Source organism: Drosophila simulans, chromosome 3L, assembly GCF_016746395.2.
Source record: "Drosophila simulans strain w501 chromosome 3L, Prin_Dsim_3.1, whole genome shotgun sequence".
Taxonomy (NCBI): domain Eukaryota; kingdom Metazoa; phylum Arthropoda; class Insecta; order Diptera; family Drosophilidae; genus Drosophila; species Drosophila simulans.
The window spans coordinates 12,819,114-12,832,115 of record NC_052522.2 but is presented as its reverse complement, the minus strand read 5'-3'; the positions used below and the strand labels follow the sequence as shown (position 1 = coordinate 12,832,115).

At 46.9% G+C, this 13,002-nt stretch overlaps 4 protein-coding genes and 3 non-coding genes across 7 annotated transcripts; all 7 read right to left on the bottom strand.

Moving 5' to 3' along the window:
* Positions 1–1,981: 1,981 nt before the first annotated feature.
* On the bottom strand, positions 1,982–2,539 carry LOC6737914. The gene is made up of 2 exons (XM_002084702.4): positions 2,337–2,539; positions 1,982–2,273 (listed from the first exon to the last, which is right to left on the bottom strand). The coding sequence occupies exons 1-2, from the start codon at positions 2,425–2,427 to the stop codon at positions 2,056–2,058; spliced, it is 309 nt and encodes a 102-aa protein (XP_002084738.1). The 5' UTR covers positions 2,428–2,539; the 3' UTR covers positions 1,982–2,055.
* A 351-nt stretch (positions 2,540–2,890) lies between these two features.
* LOC6737913 (syntaxin-12) lies at positions 2,891–5,097 on the bottom strand. The gene is made up of 3 exons (XM_016171417.2): positions 4,941–5,097; positions 3,908–4,585; positions 2,891–3,290 (listed from the first exon to the last, which is right to left on the bottom strand). Exons 2-3 carry the CDS (start codon positions 4,581–4,583, stop codon positions 3,112–3,114), a joined length of 855 nt encoding a protein of 284 aa, XP_016031685.1. The 5' UTR covers positions 4,584–4,585; positions 4,941–5,097; the 3' UTR covers positions 2,891–3,111.
* A 524-nt stretch (positions 5,098–5,621) lies between these two features.
* Positions 5,622–7,771, bottom strand: LOC6737909 (40S ribosomal protein S4). The gene is made up of 6 exons (XM_016171416.2): positions 7,674–7,771; positions 7,497–7,529; positions 7,152–7,410; positions 6,992–7,089; positions 6,192–6,363; positions 5,622–5,955 (listed from the first exon to the last, which is right to left on the bottom strand). The coding sequence occupies exons 2-6, from the start codon at positions 7,497–7,499 to the stop codon at positions 5,702–5,704; spliced, it is 786 nt and encodes a 261-aa protein (XP_016031684.1). The 5' UTR covers positions 7,500–7,529; positions 7,674–7,771; the 3' UTR covers positions 5,622–5,701.
* On the bottom strand, positions 6,019–6,161 carry LOC120284868. Its single transcript, XR_005544130.1, has one exon. It is a non-coding gene; the product is annotated as a small nucleolar RNA psi28S-3327 (small nucleolar RNA).
* Positions 6,445–6,587, bottom strand: LOC120284866. Its single transcript, XR_005544128.1, has one exon. It is a non-coding gene; the product is annotated as a small nucleolar RNA psi28S-3327 (small nucleolar RNA).
* LOC120284867 lies at positions 6,638–6,780 on the bottom strand. The gene has a single exon (XR_005544129.1). It is a non-coding gene; the product is annotated as a small nucleolar RNA psi28S-3327 (small nucleolar RNA).
* Positions 7,772–8,551: 780 nt separating the features above from the next.
* LOC6737908 (serine/arginine repetitive matrix protein 1) lies at positions 8,552–12,768 on the bottom strand. The gene is made up of 4 exons (XM_039293001.1): positions 12,297–12,768; positions 10,904–12,138; positions 10,220–10,833; positions 8,552–10,154 (listed from the first exon to the last, which is right to left on the bottom strand). Exons 1-4 carry the CDS (start codon positions 12,306–12,308, stop codon positions 9,148–9,150), a joined length of 2,868 nt encoding a protein of 955 aa, XP_039148935.1. The 5' UTR covers positions 12,309–12,768; the 3' UTR covers positions 8,552–9,147.
* Between the last annotated feature and the right edge of the window lie 234 nt (positions 12,769–13,002).

Genomic DNA, 13,002 nt, shown 5'->3' with positions numbered 1-13,002 from the left:
TCATTTAAATGATGGAAAATGCAAAAAGGATGCTGGGCCGTGTGATTTCCGCTCTGGACGCTGCTTTTTATCCTTTGTGTGGGCGGGGATGCGTGAAAGGTGTCCGCTCCTTTTGTTCGAAATATTTTAATTAAATGGACTGAGCTAAGCCCCGTGGGTATCGCTGGGGTGGATTGAATGGATGAGTGCAAATGCAAATCAATCAATTCCTCTGCCAAATGCGGTCAAAATGCAATGCTCAATTAAATAAGCCATAAAATGAAACGCCAAAAACAATCACTTTGATGTGGAAAGCGGGGATTTCCACGCAGGCTTTAAGTTGAAGAGATATTCGCTTTTTTTTTTAAGCGTTTCGATTGACGGGAGTTTCAAGTGTCGGTGCTATTACCAATTTTTTCTCTAATTGGTGAGTGCGATGAGATGGAGTGGTAATCAAGTGGAACGTCATGCTAAAAGCCCCAAAAGGGTACGCACTTGTTACCAAGGGAAATACTCTAATAATTTATAAATCCTTTGAAACGTATCTTTTTTATATCTTATTCAAAATATAAATATTGTTGGGATGTGTCCAGAAATAAAGAACATATAGTACATCTTATCTTATAGATACACTTAGCATATAGCTAAAGAGTAGTTCCCGCAAGGCATACTTCATGACACATTCAAAACGCCCCAAAAGAGTGGCGAGTGTGCTTGAATAGGTGTCAAAAAGTTCCGAATGCCTGATACCAACTGCTTGTTTCCGGTGCTAAAACTGCATATCCGAAAAGGTCCATCCACCCAAATGGCTGGTTGAGTGCAGAAATGCATTTGCATGCTGGGAGCACTTTCAATCTGGTGCTAAACTAAAAACGCAAAACGACCAAAAAAAAAACGACTAACGAGTACCTGGGGATCCTGTCACCTGTTCCTCAGTTTAGTGGGCGGTGGGCCGGTGGGCGTGGCTAATTTGCATGCGATTGAAATGGCGCGGAATCAAAGTGCTTGATAAAAGAGGGTGGGTTTTGGGGGTGGGGCTGGAAAACGAGGAAACAAAACAAAAACACGCAATCGGCTGTGAATTTTTCCGGCTGCATGTGAGTGCGGGATGCTGGCTAATTAAAAGCGCATCAAAAGCGGGCAGAATTTGCATAGCAAACGAAACGAAACGTTGCGAAAATTAAATAGAAATTGTTAGTGGCACTTTTTCCTTTTCACTTCGTCAAAGCTGCCTGCCTGCCAATGCCGAAAAAGTTTGTCATGAATAGCTGTCGTTAAAGGAGCGGAATTACGGAATTTTGGAATTCCCCGCAGCGAATCGTCCAATAAATGTCAGCGGAACCAACTTTGTTGGCCAACTATTTTTATAATTAAACAAACTGATTGTGATAAGTAGGAAGCTGAATGCAAAAGTTCCTCCAGCAGCGGCCACCAAAGGTCCGCTCATAAATTGGCCAAACGTCAAAGTTAGCATTGCATGTACTTGGTCAACAAGTCCTTGAGACAGCGTTGCGAAAAAGTCAAAGCTCACGACAAGAAAACTTAATGAAAACTTCAAAAATTCGTATAATTTGCACGGCATTTAAAAGGAAATGTCATCGTTCTTAGTAATTTGCATTCATTGTGAAACATACTGAATAAAATATTCAAGATTGTAAGACAATGTATTCTGCATTTGGCAACTTTCAACGTTTTAGAACATGAAATAGTTCATACTAACATTGAAAATGAATTTGTTCATTTAGTATAGCATCTAATGAATATGGTATCAAATATTAGGGTCACCTGACCATCAATAGATATGCAATCCTTAAACTCAGCGAAAACTACAAAATTTAAGTAACTTTCTTAATTTAGTAGACTCTTTAAAGATTGCAGATACTAACAATGCTTTGAAGCTCATATGCTCTTCTATTAGGCGGATTTGTAAATTTTTTTGAGAATCTTTAGCGGAGAATTCGCTTCCTTTGGGTTCCTCCAATCGATGCTATAACAAAGGAAGTAGTTTTAGAGATGTTTTACTATACAATATGCAGGTCATTTGGTTATCAACAGTGTACTAAGGCCTAGAGTAAGCTATTCCGCGGACTTGGCGGTACTGGCCGCCGCAGCCGCCTTCGCCTGGGAGGCGTGGTGCTTGGCCACAGCCTCCTGGGCCTTGCTCAACTGAATGTAGCCCTCGTGGGCGCGGGAGCGCAGTTCGCTCTCCACGCTCTTGTTGACCGACTTCGAGATGACGGACTTGATCTTCTGCGTCTCATTGAACTTGGCCTTTTTCGCCTGAATGGGCGCATCTGTAAATTAATAAAACGAAAACTTAGAATTCGAAGAAGATAGTTGAGCATGTGGGTAATCACTTGATCGGCGGGTGAAGGCAGCTTGCTTTTGGTTCTTCTTTTTCTGTATCGATGCTGGTAGCTTGGCCTTCTTGAATTTTCCCTGTGGCATCTTTACAAATAGTATTTTTATCAAGATAACGAAATATGAATGTTTTGCTGCGCAGCACGTTGTTTTGGTTTGGCCCACACCGATAAGTCTATCGATTACGTCCTATCGATTTAAGCGGACTGCCAACCCATTGCATTCTCCTTGCGCCACTTGGCGCGCATTTCAAATCAAATTGGTTTGTTCGGTTTATTTTATTTTCGATTGCTGGCTCACTTATTTATAACTTGTAACATATATCAAAAGGGAATACTGAAACCGCAGGCGTCTTCAGCAATTCCCCTTCCGCTGGCTCGAAACTAAACACAAAAATTTTACAAATTTCAATGCAAAACTCAGATTGCTCGCGAAAATCGTTTTTAACAAGAAATAATTAACATTTAAAAGCGCTGAATATTGTTTATATGCAAGTTAAGTGGGATTCAGTATCCTTATTTACTTATGTATATATATGTAGATATATATGTATAATTATAAATATGGTATTTGTTTTTATTTTTTGCTTTAGCTTTTCCTCTACATTCTTGTTGTCTTTGCTCACTTGGTGATTAAACAGAGTTCTCAACGATCGAATATTTTGTTTCTTATAAAAATCGTTTTACAAAAATCTATGCGTGTGTGTGTGTGTGTGTGTGGGTTGTGTATGTTTGCGTGTGTTTGTTGAATATGGGCGTACAAATAAAACAATTAACTGTTCAGTTTGGCAACGATAACGCCAGTTACGATTAAACCTATTATCACAGCGATCACCAGGAGTATCAAGATCTTGCGCCGGTAGCTCTGGCGACTCCTGGCCGCCTTGGCCAGTTCCGAGGTGCCATCCTCCACGTTGGCGGCCGTCTGCTCAATACTGTTCTCGATGAAATCTGCGAAGAAATTGAGATTTGCTTAGAAAGTGTTATCAAAAACAGGTACAATCTTTCATCAAGCACCTAGAAATTTCAACAACTATTACTAAGGAGTGAACAATTTTGAAATTTAAACCTGTAATAGCAGTCAGTAAATATTTTAAATATTTGCTCGCTCTTATCAGTTTCTTCTTATTTTTGTAAGACCCGAAATAATTGATTACTGTTCGAATGAACAGGAAGCTAAATTAAACGATATGATAAGCGTATGCACACATTACTTGCCAAATGACACGGGTTTTCATAAAAGATATGAAAAATTAAAGCGTTTAAGTGATGTGGTCGTTGTTGATAATTACAATCAATTTCGAAATGTGCATTGTTATTGAAGCAAAGTCAATGATTCATAATTTCTTGCACATGTTTAACTTATCAACGCATTTAAAAGATTTGCCATGCCACTTTTAAGAACTGATAAGCTCTGAATATTTTGTTTCACCAATGGATTTCTCCATTTGGACGCTATTACAATTGTGGAACTGCGTGGATTTGGGTCGTAAAGTGAGAGCCCTAATTACGGCTTGTGGTTTCTCGATTTGCGGTCGTTGAGCCCCACTTGGAAGGAGATTACTCACCCATCTGCTGCCCCTGATCGTGCACCAGTCCACTGAGCTGGGTCATGATCTGGTTGACATCGATGATGTCCGACTCTATTTGCTCGACCTGCCGCCGCCGATCGTCGAGCATGTCGTGCTCCTGCTGGAGATGGGCCTGCTCCAAGCGCTGTTGCTGCAGCAGCTCAGCACGGGCGTTGGCCTCCACATCCTGATCGGCAAATTGCTGCGCCTGCTGCAGGGTCTGCCGCATGGCCGACGAGATGCGTCGCTGCAGATTGGAGTACTTCTCCACCACGCCATGGAACTCCCGGGTGAGCTTCTCCAGCTGCAGCTTCTGCTGGCGATCTCCGTGCCGCACGACGGCCTGTAGCCTCTGCAAGTCCTGACTGGTGGTCTGCACCCGGGCATTGCACTTGGTGTTGATGGTGTGCACCTTCTCCCGCAGATTGGGCAGCTCCTTGGGTGTGCCAATCAGTTTCAGCTGCTTCTCCAGCTGCTTGGTGCTGCTGTGGATGGCAGTAATGTTGTGGCCAATGTCCTCGCTGAGGGACATAAATTCCGTCGGACTGAAGCCGGACGAACCGCCGGCTGCCGCAAAGCTCACTTCGGGCGTGGAATCGGCCATCGCACCATAGTCCCGATGGGGGCCACCGCCTCCTCCGTTGCCTCCTGGATTGTTCAAGGCCTTGGACATATCTGTAAGTGCATATGTATCGCTGTGAGTTCAAAGCAGGGGTCTTGCTAAATAGGCCGACATTTAATACCACTCGCGAGCAAACAGACAAATCCCTACAAATGATTCACATGCATTGTTGTTCTTTTTGTTCTTGCTGCTGCTGCTGTTGTTGTTGTTGTCGCCAACTTATCAACATATGATGTTCGCCCGTGTGCGTGTGTGTCGGTGTGCATCGGTGTGTGCAGCCCATCGTTCTATGGGTGGGCAGCATTTTCGTGTTTTCTTCTTCGCATATGATTTGCTTTTGGGGGCGGGGGCTCTTCTAGGGCTTCCGCCCAGCGGCGGAATGCGCCACCGGGATGGTCGGGTACTTACTTCGAAGCGAGTTCTGATCCGGGGACGCACAATGTTCGCGCACAAAGCCTTTCACCACACGAAATACAATGATAATTCTCTGCAGCAGAAGCAGCAGCCCACTGAGCAGTGTGACCGGAGCTTTCGCAGCGGCCGTTCTATCGATGCTGGGGGCGGGCTATCGATTATTTGGGCGCCAACTCCAGCCCCCACGCAACACATCGGCGGGGTTAAAACTCACCCCCTCGAATACATGAATTCCTTTTTTCAATAATCTATTATTCTCATTGCCATTTTTTAAGATATTTTCTTAAGAGTAAGATGAATACGTAAACAAAAGTAACACAATCATCCATCCTAAATTAAAATGTAAGTCCTCATTAAAATCTGCTTTTGAAACATTTACTTAACCTAACGCAACTTTTGAATTTTAGTCAGAAAGTCATATATAAAACTAGACTTTCAAGCTCTGAAATATCAATTTTGAGGGTAGTTTTACGTTACGTCCAGTTTTAGGGCATTGTGAATTAATTGATTTTAAAGTTTCTTTAAACTCATACCTATAATCACGTTTGAATAGTTTTAAATCACGCTACACATGTCCCACGTTTTTTTTACACATTTCAAATCATAGATCTGATTCTTTAAACTCTTGGCCAGCACAAATATCAACCACTTCCTTTGCAAAAGAAAACACATGCGTTACGTTCTTGGCTTGTAATTCCGTAGCTAAACGTACAGAGTGTTATGCTAAAAGGTAAAAGTCCTTAAACTCCTGGGCCTTAGTGGGTTTTGGCGGCCAGACGCTTGTCGCGCTCCTCAGCGATGCTCAGCTTGACACCCTTGCCCTTGGGCAGGGAGATGTAGGGCTTGTTGCCCTTGCCAATGATGAACACGTTGGTCAAACGGGTGGCGAACACATGACCCTGCGAGTCCTTGATGTGCACAATGTCGAAGGATCCGGGATGACGCTCACGGTTGACAACGGTGCCGACACGTCCCAAATTCCTGCCTCCGGTGATCATGCAGAGGTTGCCTGTGGAGACGGAGAAGCATACCAGTTAGTTGGAATCATACGACTTGGTTAATATTATTGGGCGACTGTCATTGCACGTAAAAGTTACTGAAGCGACTTTGGAATGCCGCATCAGAGACCGTCGTGACAAAAATTGCTTTTGGCTTATTGTTTTTGAACCACGCAACTTTCGAGGAGCGTTTTGTGGTCTTCGAACCAGCCAATGAACACGATGATCTACGATGGGGGATGCTTACCGGAATCGAACTTGATGTAGTCGGTGATCTTGCCAGAGGCAATGTCCACCTGCACGGAATCGTTGGCGTGGATCAGAGGATCCGGGTAGCGGATGGTGCGGCCGTCGTGTGTAACCAGGAAAGGAACTCCCTTGGCGCCCAGCTGGGTCTTCTTGACCTTGCACAGCTTGTACTGCAAAGAAGCAAAGAAAATGTGGGTTAATTTTAAGACGTTTTATTTATACCAAATTCGACTATCACTTTCATTTCATTGCATTGTAATTGCACGTAAAAGTTACTCAGACGACTGTCGAATGCCGAATCAGAGACCGTCGTATCAAAAATTGCTTTGGGCTTCGATTTGAACCAATGAACACATGGCAACAGGCGAAAATCGGTCTTCGACGAAGCCCACAGTTTTCCCTCTTGAAGGGAATGACAATGTAATCTATATACTCCTTGGTTTCTTTTGTAATTGCACGTAAAAGTTACTGAATCAACTGGGATTTGTCAAATCAGAGACCGTCGTATCAAAAATTGCTTTGGGCTTCGTTTTGAACCAATCGGCGCACTATTATACACGCAAAACGGTCTTCGACAAAGCCCTTTCGATATTTAAGTTAATTACTTTCGATAATTAGCATAAAGATTGGTTTTGTATTCCAAAAAAGGTGAACTATTTACGTTTCAAAGGCTTCCAAAACAAAACACGCTCATCCAGCGGATTAGTTGGAGTTTTTACATTATAAGAATCTAAACCAAGTGATCTTGCATAAAGCAGCTGCATGAAGCAGCATCCCTAGGCAGACTAGATAGCTCACCTTGGCCTCCTCGGCGGAGATGCGGTGGATGACGAAGCGTCCCTTCACGTCGTAGACCAGACGGAAGAACTCACCGGTCTTCTCGAGGGTGATGACATCTAAAAAACGGCCAATGGAGCCCATTAGTAAGGAGCACACTCTCGCCGAGCACAAAACTCACCCATGTAGCCAGCGGGATAGGTGGGGTCGGTGCGGACCTTTCCATCGACCTTAACCAGGCGCTGCATGACGATCTTGGTGACCTCGGCGCCGTTGAGGGCGTACTTCAAGCGGTTTCTCAAGAAGATCAGCAGTGGCAGCGACTCACGCAGCTTGTGTGGACCGGTCGAGGGACGCGGGGCGAAGACGCCTCCCAGCTTGTCCAACATCCATGCCTTGGGGGCGGCTAAACGCTTCAAATGCTTCTTGGGGCCACGAGCCTGGAAAGTGTAAGTGGATTTAGCCAGGTATTCCAATGGCAAAGCACACAATCGTGACCATATCTCCACCACCAACAGATACTCACCATGTTTGATTCACGATATTGAACGGGCGATCACTGCAAATAGAACAATCAAACGTTAGTTTTGTGCCAGCAATCGCGCGCCACTGCCAGTGCCGCATCCGTGGCCCGCAAATCCCCAATGCCGGGCCTTCCATTGACAAAACTTAGCACGTGGCTAGCTGCAAAAAATACACATACCGTCCGTCGGGCAATACAACAGGAAAAGGAAAAGGCAGATTTGCGGGCGGTGTGGCCAGCGGGCAGTTGGCGTCGAATAACTAAATACTAGATTGCGGCCACCGCGCAGGGTTACTTTTGTGAGGGCGCCTCATTATTGGGGGTATTCCTCAGCCGCTGTATCAATTAGCTTTTGTCAGCTGTGACGCGATTTATTGCTTAAATGCAAATATAAACAAGGTATATTATTATAAACCGATGATTGCTCTAATAGAGAAAATCGGCTATCCTAAAATATACCATATTTAACTTTCATATGAATTTATTTACACGCAATTAGAGATCTTATCACTGTTATCTAGTCAAGTAAAATAAAGTCAAATTTAAAGATATTTTTACACAGAAATCTTTCAAATAAAAGGCTAGTAATTAAAATTTGTCTTCAAGTGTTTCTTTACTTGAACGCCAGCGTTTATATAACCAGCTGTATATAACTGCTTGCTTATTTAGAAAGGTATCATGTGAGGCTACACAATCGACCATAAAATAGCTTTTGAACAATGAACGTTGTGTTTCATAGGATTGTCTCAATCGATTTCGAGTTATGCATTTAAACTAACCGTTCCCAAGCAAGTAATACCACTTCTATAATTATAGTTTAATTTTGTTAACAATAAGTTTTAACCCTTAGCAGTAAGATATATTTAATACATTAGGGGCGACCCTCATTAAAATACCACATTTAAATACGTCGAAAGTAATTATTTGCGGAATACCCTTACTAAAGCCCGAACATAGGATACATCCTGAAAAAATACCAGAATTGCCAGGGCTGCATTTTGCGCAATTAATCGTATTTGAAATAGACACAAGCAATCGAAATTCAAACGAAGCATCAGTTGGAGGTTTGGTAATTTTACAATTGTTTATTCTCTCATTTAGTTAATGCCCTTCAAACACACAATTTGTCTTTAGGCATTAGTAATTACATTCTGTAAAACCTACTTATAAATTAAACTGCGGCAACAATACAATTTGCCAATCGGATTTACGCGCTTGTTTATGTTTGCTTGTTTTTATGTTTTAAATGTGATTTTGTTATGCTTGTATACGGGAATCTATGCATTTAATTTAAAACCACTGGGGGCTAAATAGTTATGTTGGTTAATTCAGTTTCTCATTTGTTTTGTACATAATACAAACTGCATTCATTCGCTTAATGTTGGCTCGCTAATTTAATCGCTACTGTTTTTTTTTTAGGCGAAAGAACTTAACGGTATGTGAATTACACTTTAAGAAATACAATGTATGCAATTAATGAATGTTTAGTTGGTTTAAATGTATACTTCTATGTTACTGGCTACGTACGTCTGTCTGTGAGGGCGAGCGATTCACGATTCGCATTCGCGTTCTCGTTTCAAGATGAGTGGATGATTTGAGGGTCAGGATGGGAGTAAAGTGGGCAACCATTTACGCACAAAGTCTCTCATGTCGTTCAGTCCAGCTTTTTCATGGATTTGAGGGCCCGTTCCCGCAGCTGCTTCTCGAGGTCCTCGTTGATGACACCGGGTCCGGAGGCGCCCGGCAACAGTAGCGCCAGCTTGCCAGCGTTCCCATTCCGCTTGGCCGCAACCGCCGGCGGCAACTGCTCATCCTCGTCGCTGCTGCCCTGGGAACTGCTGTCCGCCCGCGACTTGCCGGCACTGCACTTCCGCTTGTGCTTCTTATGCTTCTTGCTCTTCTTGCTGTGCTTCTTGTGTTTCTTATGCTTCTTGCGCTTGGAGGAGGCCTCTGAGTCGCTGTCACTGGAATCCGCCGGCTTCTTCGCCTTCTTGCGCTTCTTCTTGGGCACATGCTCGTCCTCGGAATCGCTGTTGTCGCCGGCCTCGTCCCGACGCGTCTTCTTGTGACCGCGCTTGCGACTGCTCGTCGACTCCTCATCGCCGCTGGAGATTGCGCCCCGCTTGGACTTCTTGTCCGAGCGCCGCTTGTCCTTCTCCTTCTCGTGCTCCTTCTCTTTTCCCTTTAAAGCCGCCACCTCCTTGCTCTTCTTTTGCTGCAGCTTCTTCTTGAGCCTCTCATCCCCACTGGAGTTGTCCTCGTCGTCACTCTGTTCGGTGCTGGTTGAGCTCTCCGAGCTGCGCCGCACCTTCTCCTTCTTGCCCTTGGAAGTCTCCACGTTGGTTGGCTGCTTCTTGCGACGCGGCTGCTCCTCGCTATCATCGCTCTCGGCACTGCTGTCCGAACTGCTGCTCTGGCTCTGATCGCGGGATTTCTTTGGTACCGCCGCCGACGCAGCAGCAGCGGCCTTGGCTGCGGCTAGACGCTCGTGGGGCTTAAGGAACGGTGAGGGTGTGCGGGACAGACTGGCGTAGCCGCTGCGCACGGCTGGACCCTCGTCCAGCACTATGATCGTTTCTGGCTTGTTTTTGCGCTGCTGCTCCTCGCGACAGAGATCGATGGTGTTCACCGCCGGGCCAGCATACTCCACCGACGAGCGCCCTGTAACCCAAAGCAGTCCACAATTGAGTACCCACTGTTAAGTTGATCATTTGCTTGTCACTTACCAACTGGACTCTCCCGCTTGCGACTGTGTTGCGAACTGGAGCGACTGCGGCTTCGTTGGCGACTCAGGCTGCGACTGCGACTATGGCTACTACGGCGTTTCACCGGCGGACTAGCGCTGCGCTGTCGCTGCTGCCGTCCACCTGCAGAGCTTCCTGATGATGAGCGCCGGTTTCGTGCAGGCGGCGGGTTGTCCCACCGATTCATGTGACCGCCACCACCGCCCGGTGAGCTGCGCCTTTCCCTTGAGTTGGGGCGACGATCTCTTGAATTTCGTCGTTGCTGCGGCGACGAGAAGCGACGTCCCGGTCCCTGATGCGGGGAGAATTGCTTGCGGAACGGCTGATTCTGCTGCATTGGCGACTGTCGGTGGTCGCGATTATAGCGATTCTGTTGCGGCGACTGGCGCCTGTCGAAGCGACCCATTCCGCCTCCACCTCCACGTCCTCCGCCGCCAGGACTCTGTCTGGCCTGCCAGTGGATGCGCCCGCCACCGCGGAAGTTGGGCGAACCGCCGCGATGCTGCCACATCTGGCGATGTCCGCCGCCACGTCCGCCACCCCGTCCTCCTCCACCTCTAAAGTTCATCATCGGCGAACGGCGACGGTTGTTGAAGCTGCACGGAACGAAATCAACATGATCGAATTAGTTAAGGCATTGATAGTTAGGCGATAGAATCTACTTACCGTCTTGGAGAGCGAGAATAACGCATGGGCGAGCGTGATAGACGCCTGGATCTCGACCTGCGGCGAGAATTGGATCGCTGAAAGCGATTGCCGCCGTTGCCACCGCCATTATCCTGTCGCATCGGACTGCGTCCTCGCGGGGAGAAGCGTCTGCCACCTCGACGACCACCTCCGCCACCGCCAAACTGCCTGCCTCGATCGTTACCGCGCTCCATTGAACTAGCCGAGTCCCCGCGATTGTTGCGATATTGTCGCTTGTTTTGCACACTGTTCTTGTTGCGCCGGTGCTCAAACTGATCCTGGTTGCGCTCCGGCGACAACGATATGCTGCTGGAGCGTCCTCGTCGGCGACTGCGTCGCGAGGAACTGCGGGAACGTGACCGCTTGGCGCTGGGCGATCGAGATCGACTGCGCGGCGATCGCGACCGGGAATGCGAGCGGGAGCGCGACTTGTTCTTGGAGGCCGGCGGTACCGGCGAGGACTTGTCCGTCGAATGGCGGCCGTTGACAGTCTTGGCGGGTGCGGGCTCCACCGAGCCCGTCTTTTTGCCGGCGGTTCGCGAGCGGGAACGTGAACGCGAACGTGGTCGTCGGCTGGATCTCCGCTCCCTGGAGCCGGGACGAGCGGCCGAGGAGGAGCCGCGTTTACGGATTTTGGCAGCCGCATTGGCGGCCGCTTCTCGTGCGGCACTGGGCACCGAACCGTTGTTGTTGGCCGGCTTCAGTGAGCGGGATCTGGAGCGGGACTTGGATTTGGAGCGGTCACGCTGCCGATCTCGCCTAGAACTGTCTCGTTGGGAGCGGGAACGCGAACGGGATCTCGATCGATCCCGCTGCCGCTGTTCCTCCTCCCGTTTGAGTATCTCGTCCTTTTTCTGCTGTATAAACTCCGCCGGTATACCCGAATCGCTTTCCTGTGCCGAGAGCAGCAGGGCCCAAAGTTCACCCATAAACTGGCGGGCATTTCGGCCGTTCAAGAAGCCCGTCATATTGATCTGCATCTTCTTGGGGCACGGATACTTCTCCTCCTCCAGCTGATTGTAGACAAACTCGACGACCACGTCGTCCTCGATGTGTAGAATGTCGGTGATCTTCTTGCTGATCCACGGACGCAGTACGTCCAGCTTGACTTTCGACATATCCACCCTCTTGTTCAGGCAATCGCCGAACTTCATTTGCTTCATCAGCTTCTTCTCCTTGTCGCTGAACCGCGTGTCCTGCTGCTGGTTGGTGCCCTATTTGATTTTTCGGGGGCGTGGTTAAAAATAAAGATATTTGCAGGATATTCCATTTAAAAAAACGGGGGGAATAAATTATCACAAACGAATGGGCAATGTATTGAAAAACCATTTATCGATTAGTTTGCGGGGGGGTGTCGACGCTTTTGGCTTACCGTGAACATCATCTTGGCTGCGTATTTGTGATTAGAGTCCTGCGGGAATTTCGGTGCACTGCCGCCAATTTGTGGCCCAACTTTAGGCCAGGCACATTTGTTTTCTAGCGCAGCGAGGGCGAGTCAAAAATCCAATAAAAATATGTAACCCGGCACCACGCAAGTCGATTGTCGTCTACAGGAGCACACACACACACTCGCGCAGCGTCTTTTCGCCGTCTGTGTGTATGTGTGATGGCCGGGGAGATGCGCTGCCTTTGGCCCGATTTAATCGCTATCTTAACACCCTGCTCGCGCGTTTATCACTCTAGTGCCTTCTGTCGTCGTTCCGAACAGCTTTAATGGCAGTTTTCTGGCTATTTTTCAGCACTTTACTATCGCAAAATAAAAAATTATATTCGTGAAAACGGTCTGCGCCAGTGATGGCAGCAGCGGCCCAAAACACGAGTAATCGGCACCAGCGCTGGACTATCGGCCTATGTTATCGGTGAGCATCTGGCAGCGCTGTGCACAGGGTGTTAACAGTTTTTTCAATTCAAATGCGACCGTTAAATCTTTTCAAACTTACAACGATTGTTAAAATAATCTGTTTATATTTGGGCTTATATTTTTATTAAAAAAAGGAGCTGTATTTTCAAGATCATTTAAGGCACATGTCGGTATGTGCGTAGCCATAGCAATTACAGTCTATTCATAGTTTCATATT

Bases quoted from the DNA above. Each gene is read 5' to 3' on its own strand.
- LOC6737914 (XM_002084702.4), bottom strand. From the start codon at position 2,427: ATGCCACAGGGAAAATTCAAGAAGGCCAAGCTACCAGCATCGATACAG. The intron at 2,274-2,336 runs GTGATTACCCAC...ATTAATTTACAG, and splicing joins TGCCTTCACCCGCCGATCAA to ATGCGCCCATTCAGGCGAAA.
- LOC6737909 (XM_016171416.2), bottom strand. The intron at 6,364-6,991 runs GTGAGCTATCTA...GCTTCTTTGCAG, and splicing joins TCTCCGCCGAGGAGGCCAAG to TACAAGCTGTGCAAGGTCAA. The intron at 5,956-6,191 runs GTAAGCATCCCC...CCGTCTCCACAG, and splicing joins CTACATCAAGTTCGATTCCG to GCAACCTCTGCATGATCACC.
- LOC6737908 (XM_039293001.1), bottom strand. The intron at 10,834-10,903 runs GTAAGTAGATTC...CGTTCCGTGCAG, and splicing joins TATTCTCGCTCTCCAAGACG to CTTCAACAACCGTCGCCGTT. The intron at 10,155-10,219 runs GTAAGTGACAAG...TTTGGGTTACAG, and splicing joins CAAGCGGGAGAGTCCAGTTG to GGCGCTCGTCGGTGGAGTAT.
- LOC6737913 (XM_016171417.2), bottom strand. From the start codon at position 4,583: ATGTCCAAGGCCTTGAACAATCCAGGAGGCAACGGAGGAGGCGGTGGC. The intron at 3,291-3,907 runs GTGAGTAATCTC...ATTTCTTCGCAG, and splicing joins CGATCAGGGGCAGCAGATGG to ATTTCATCGAGAACAGTATT.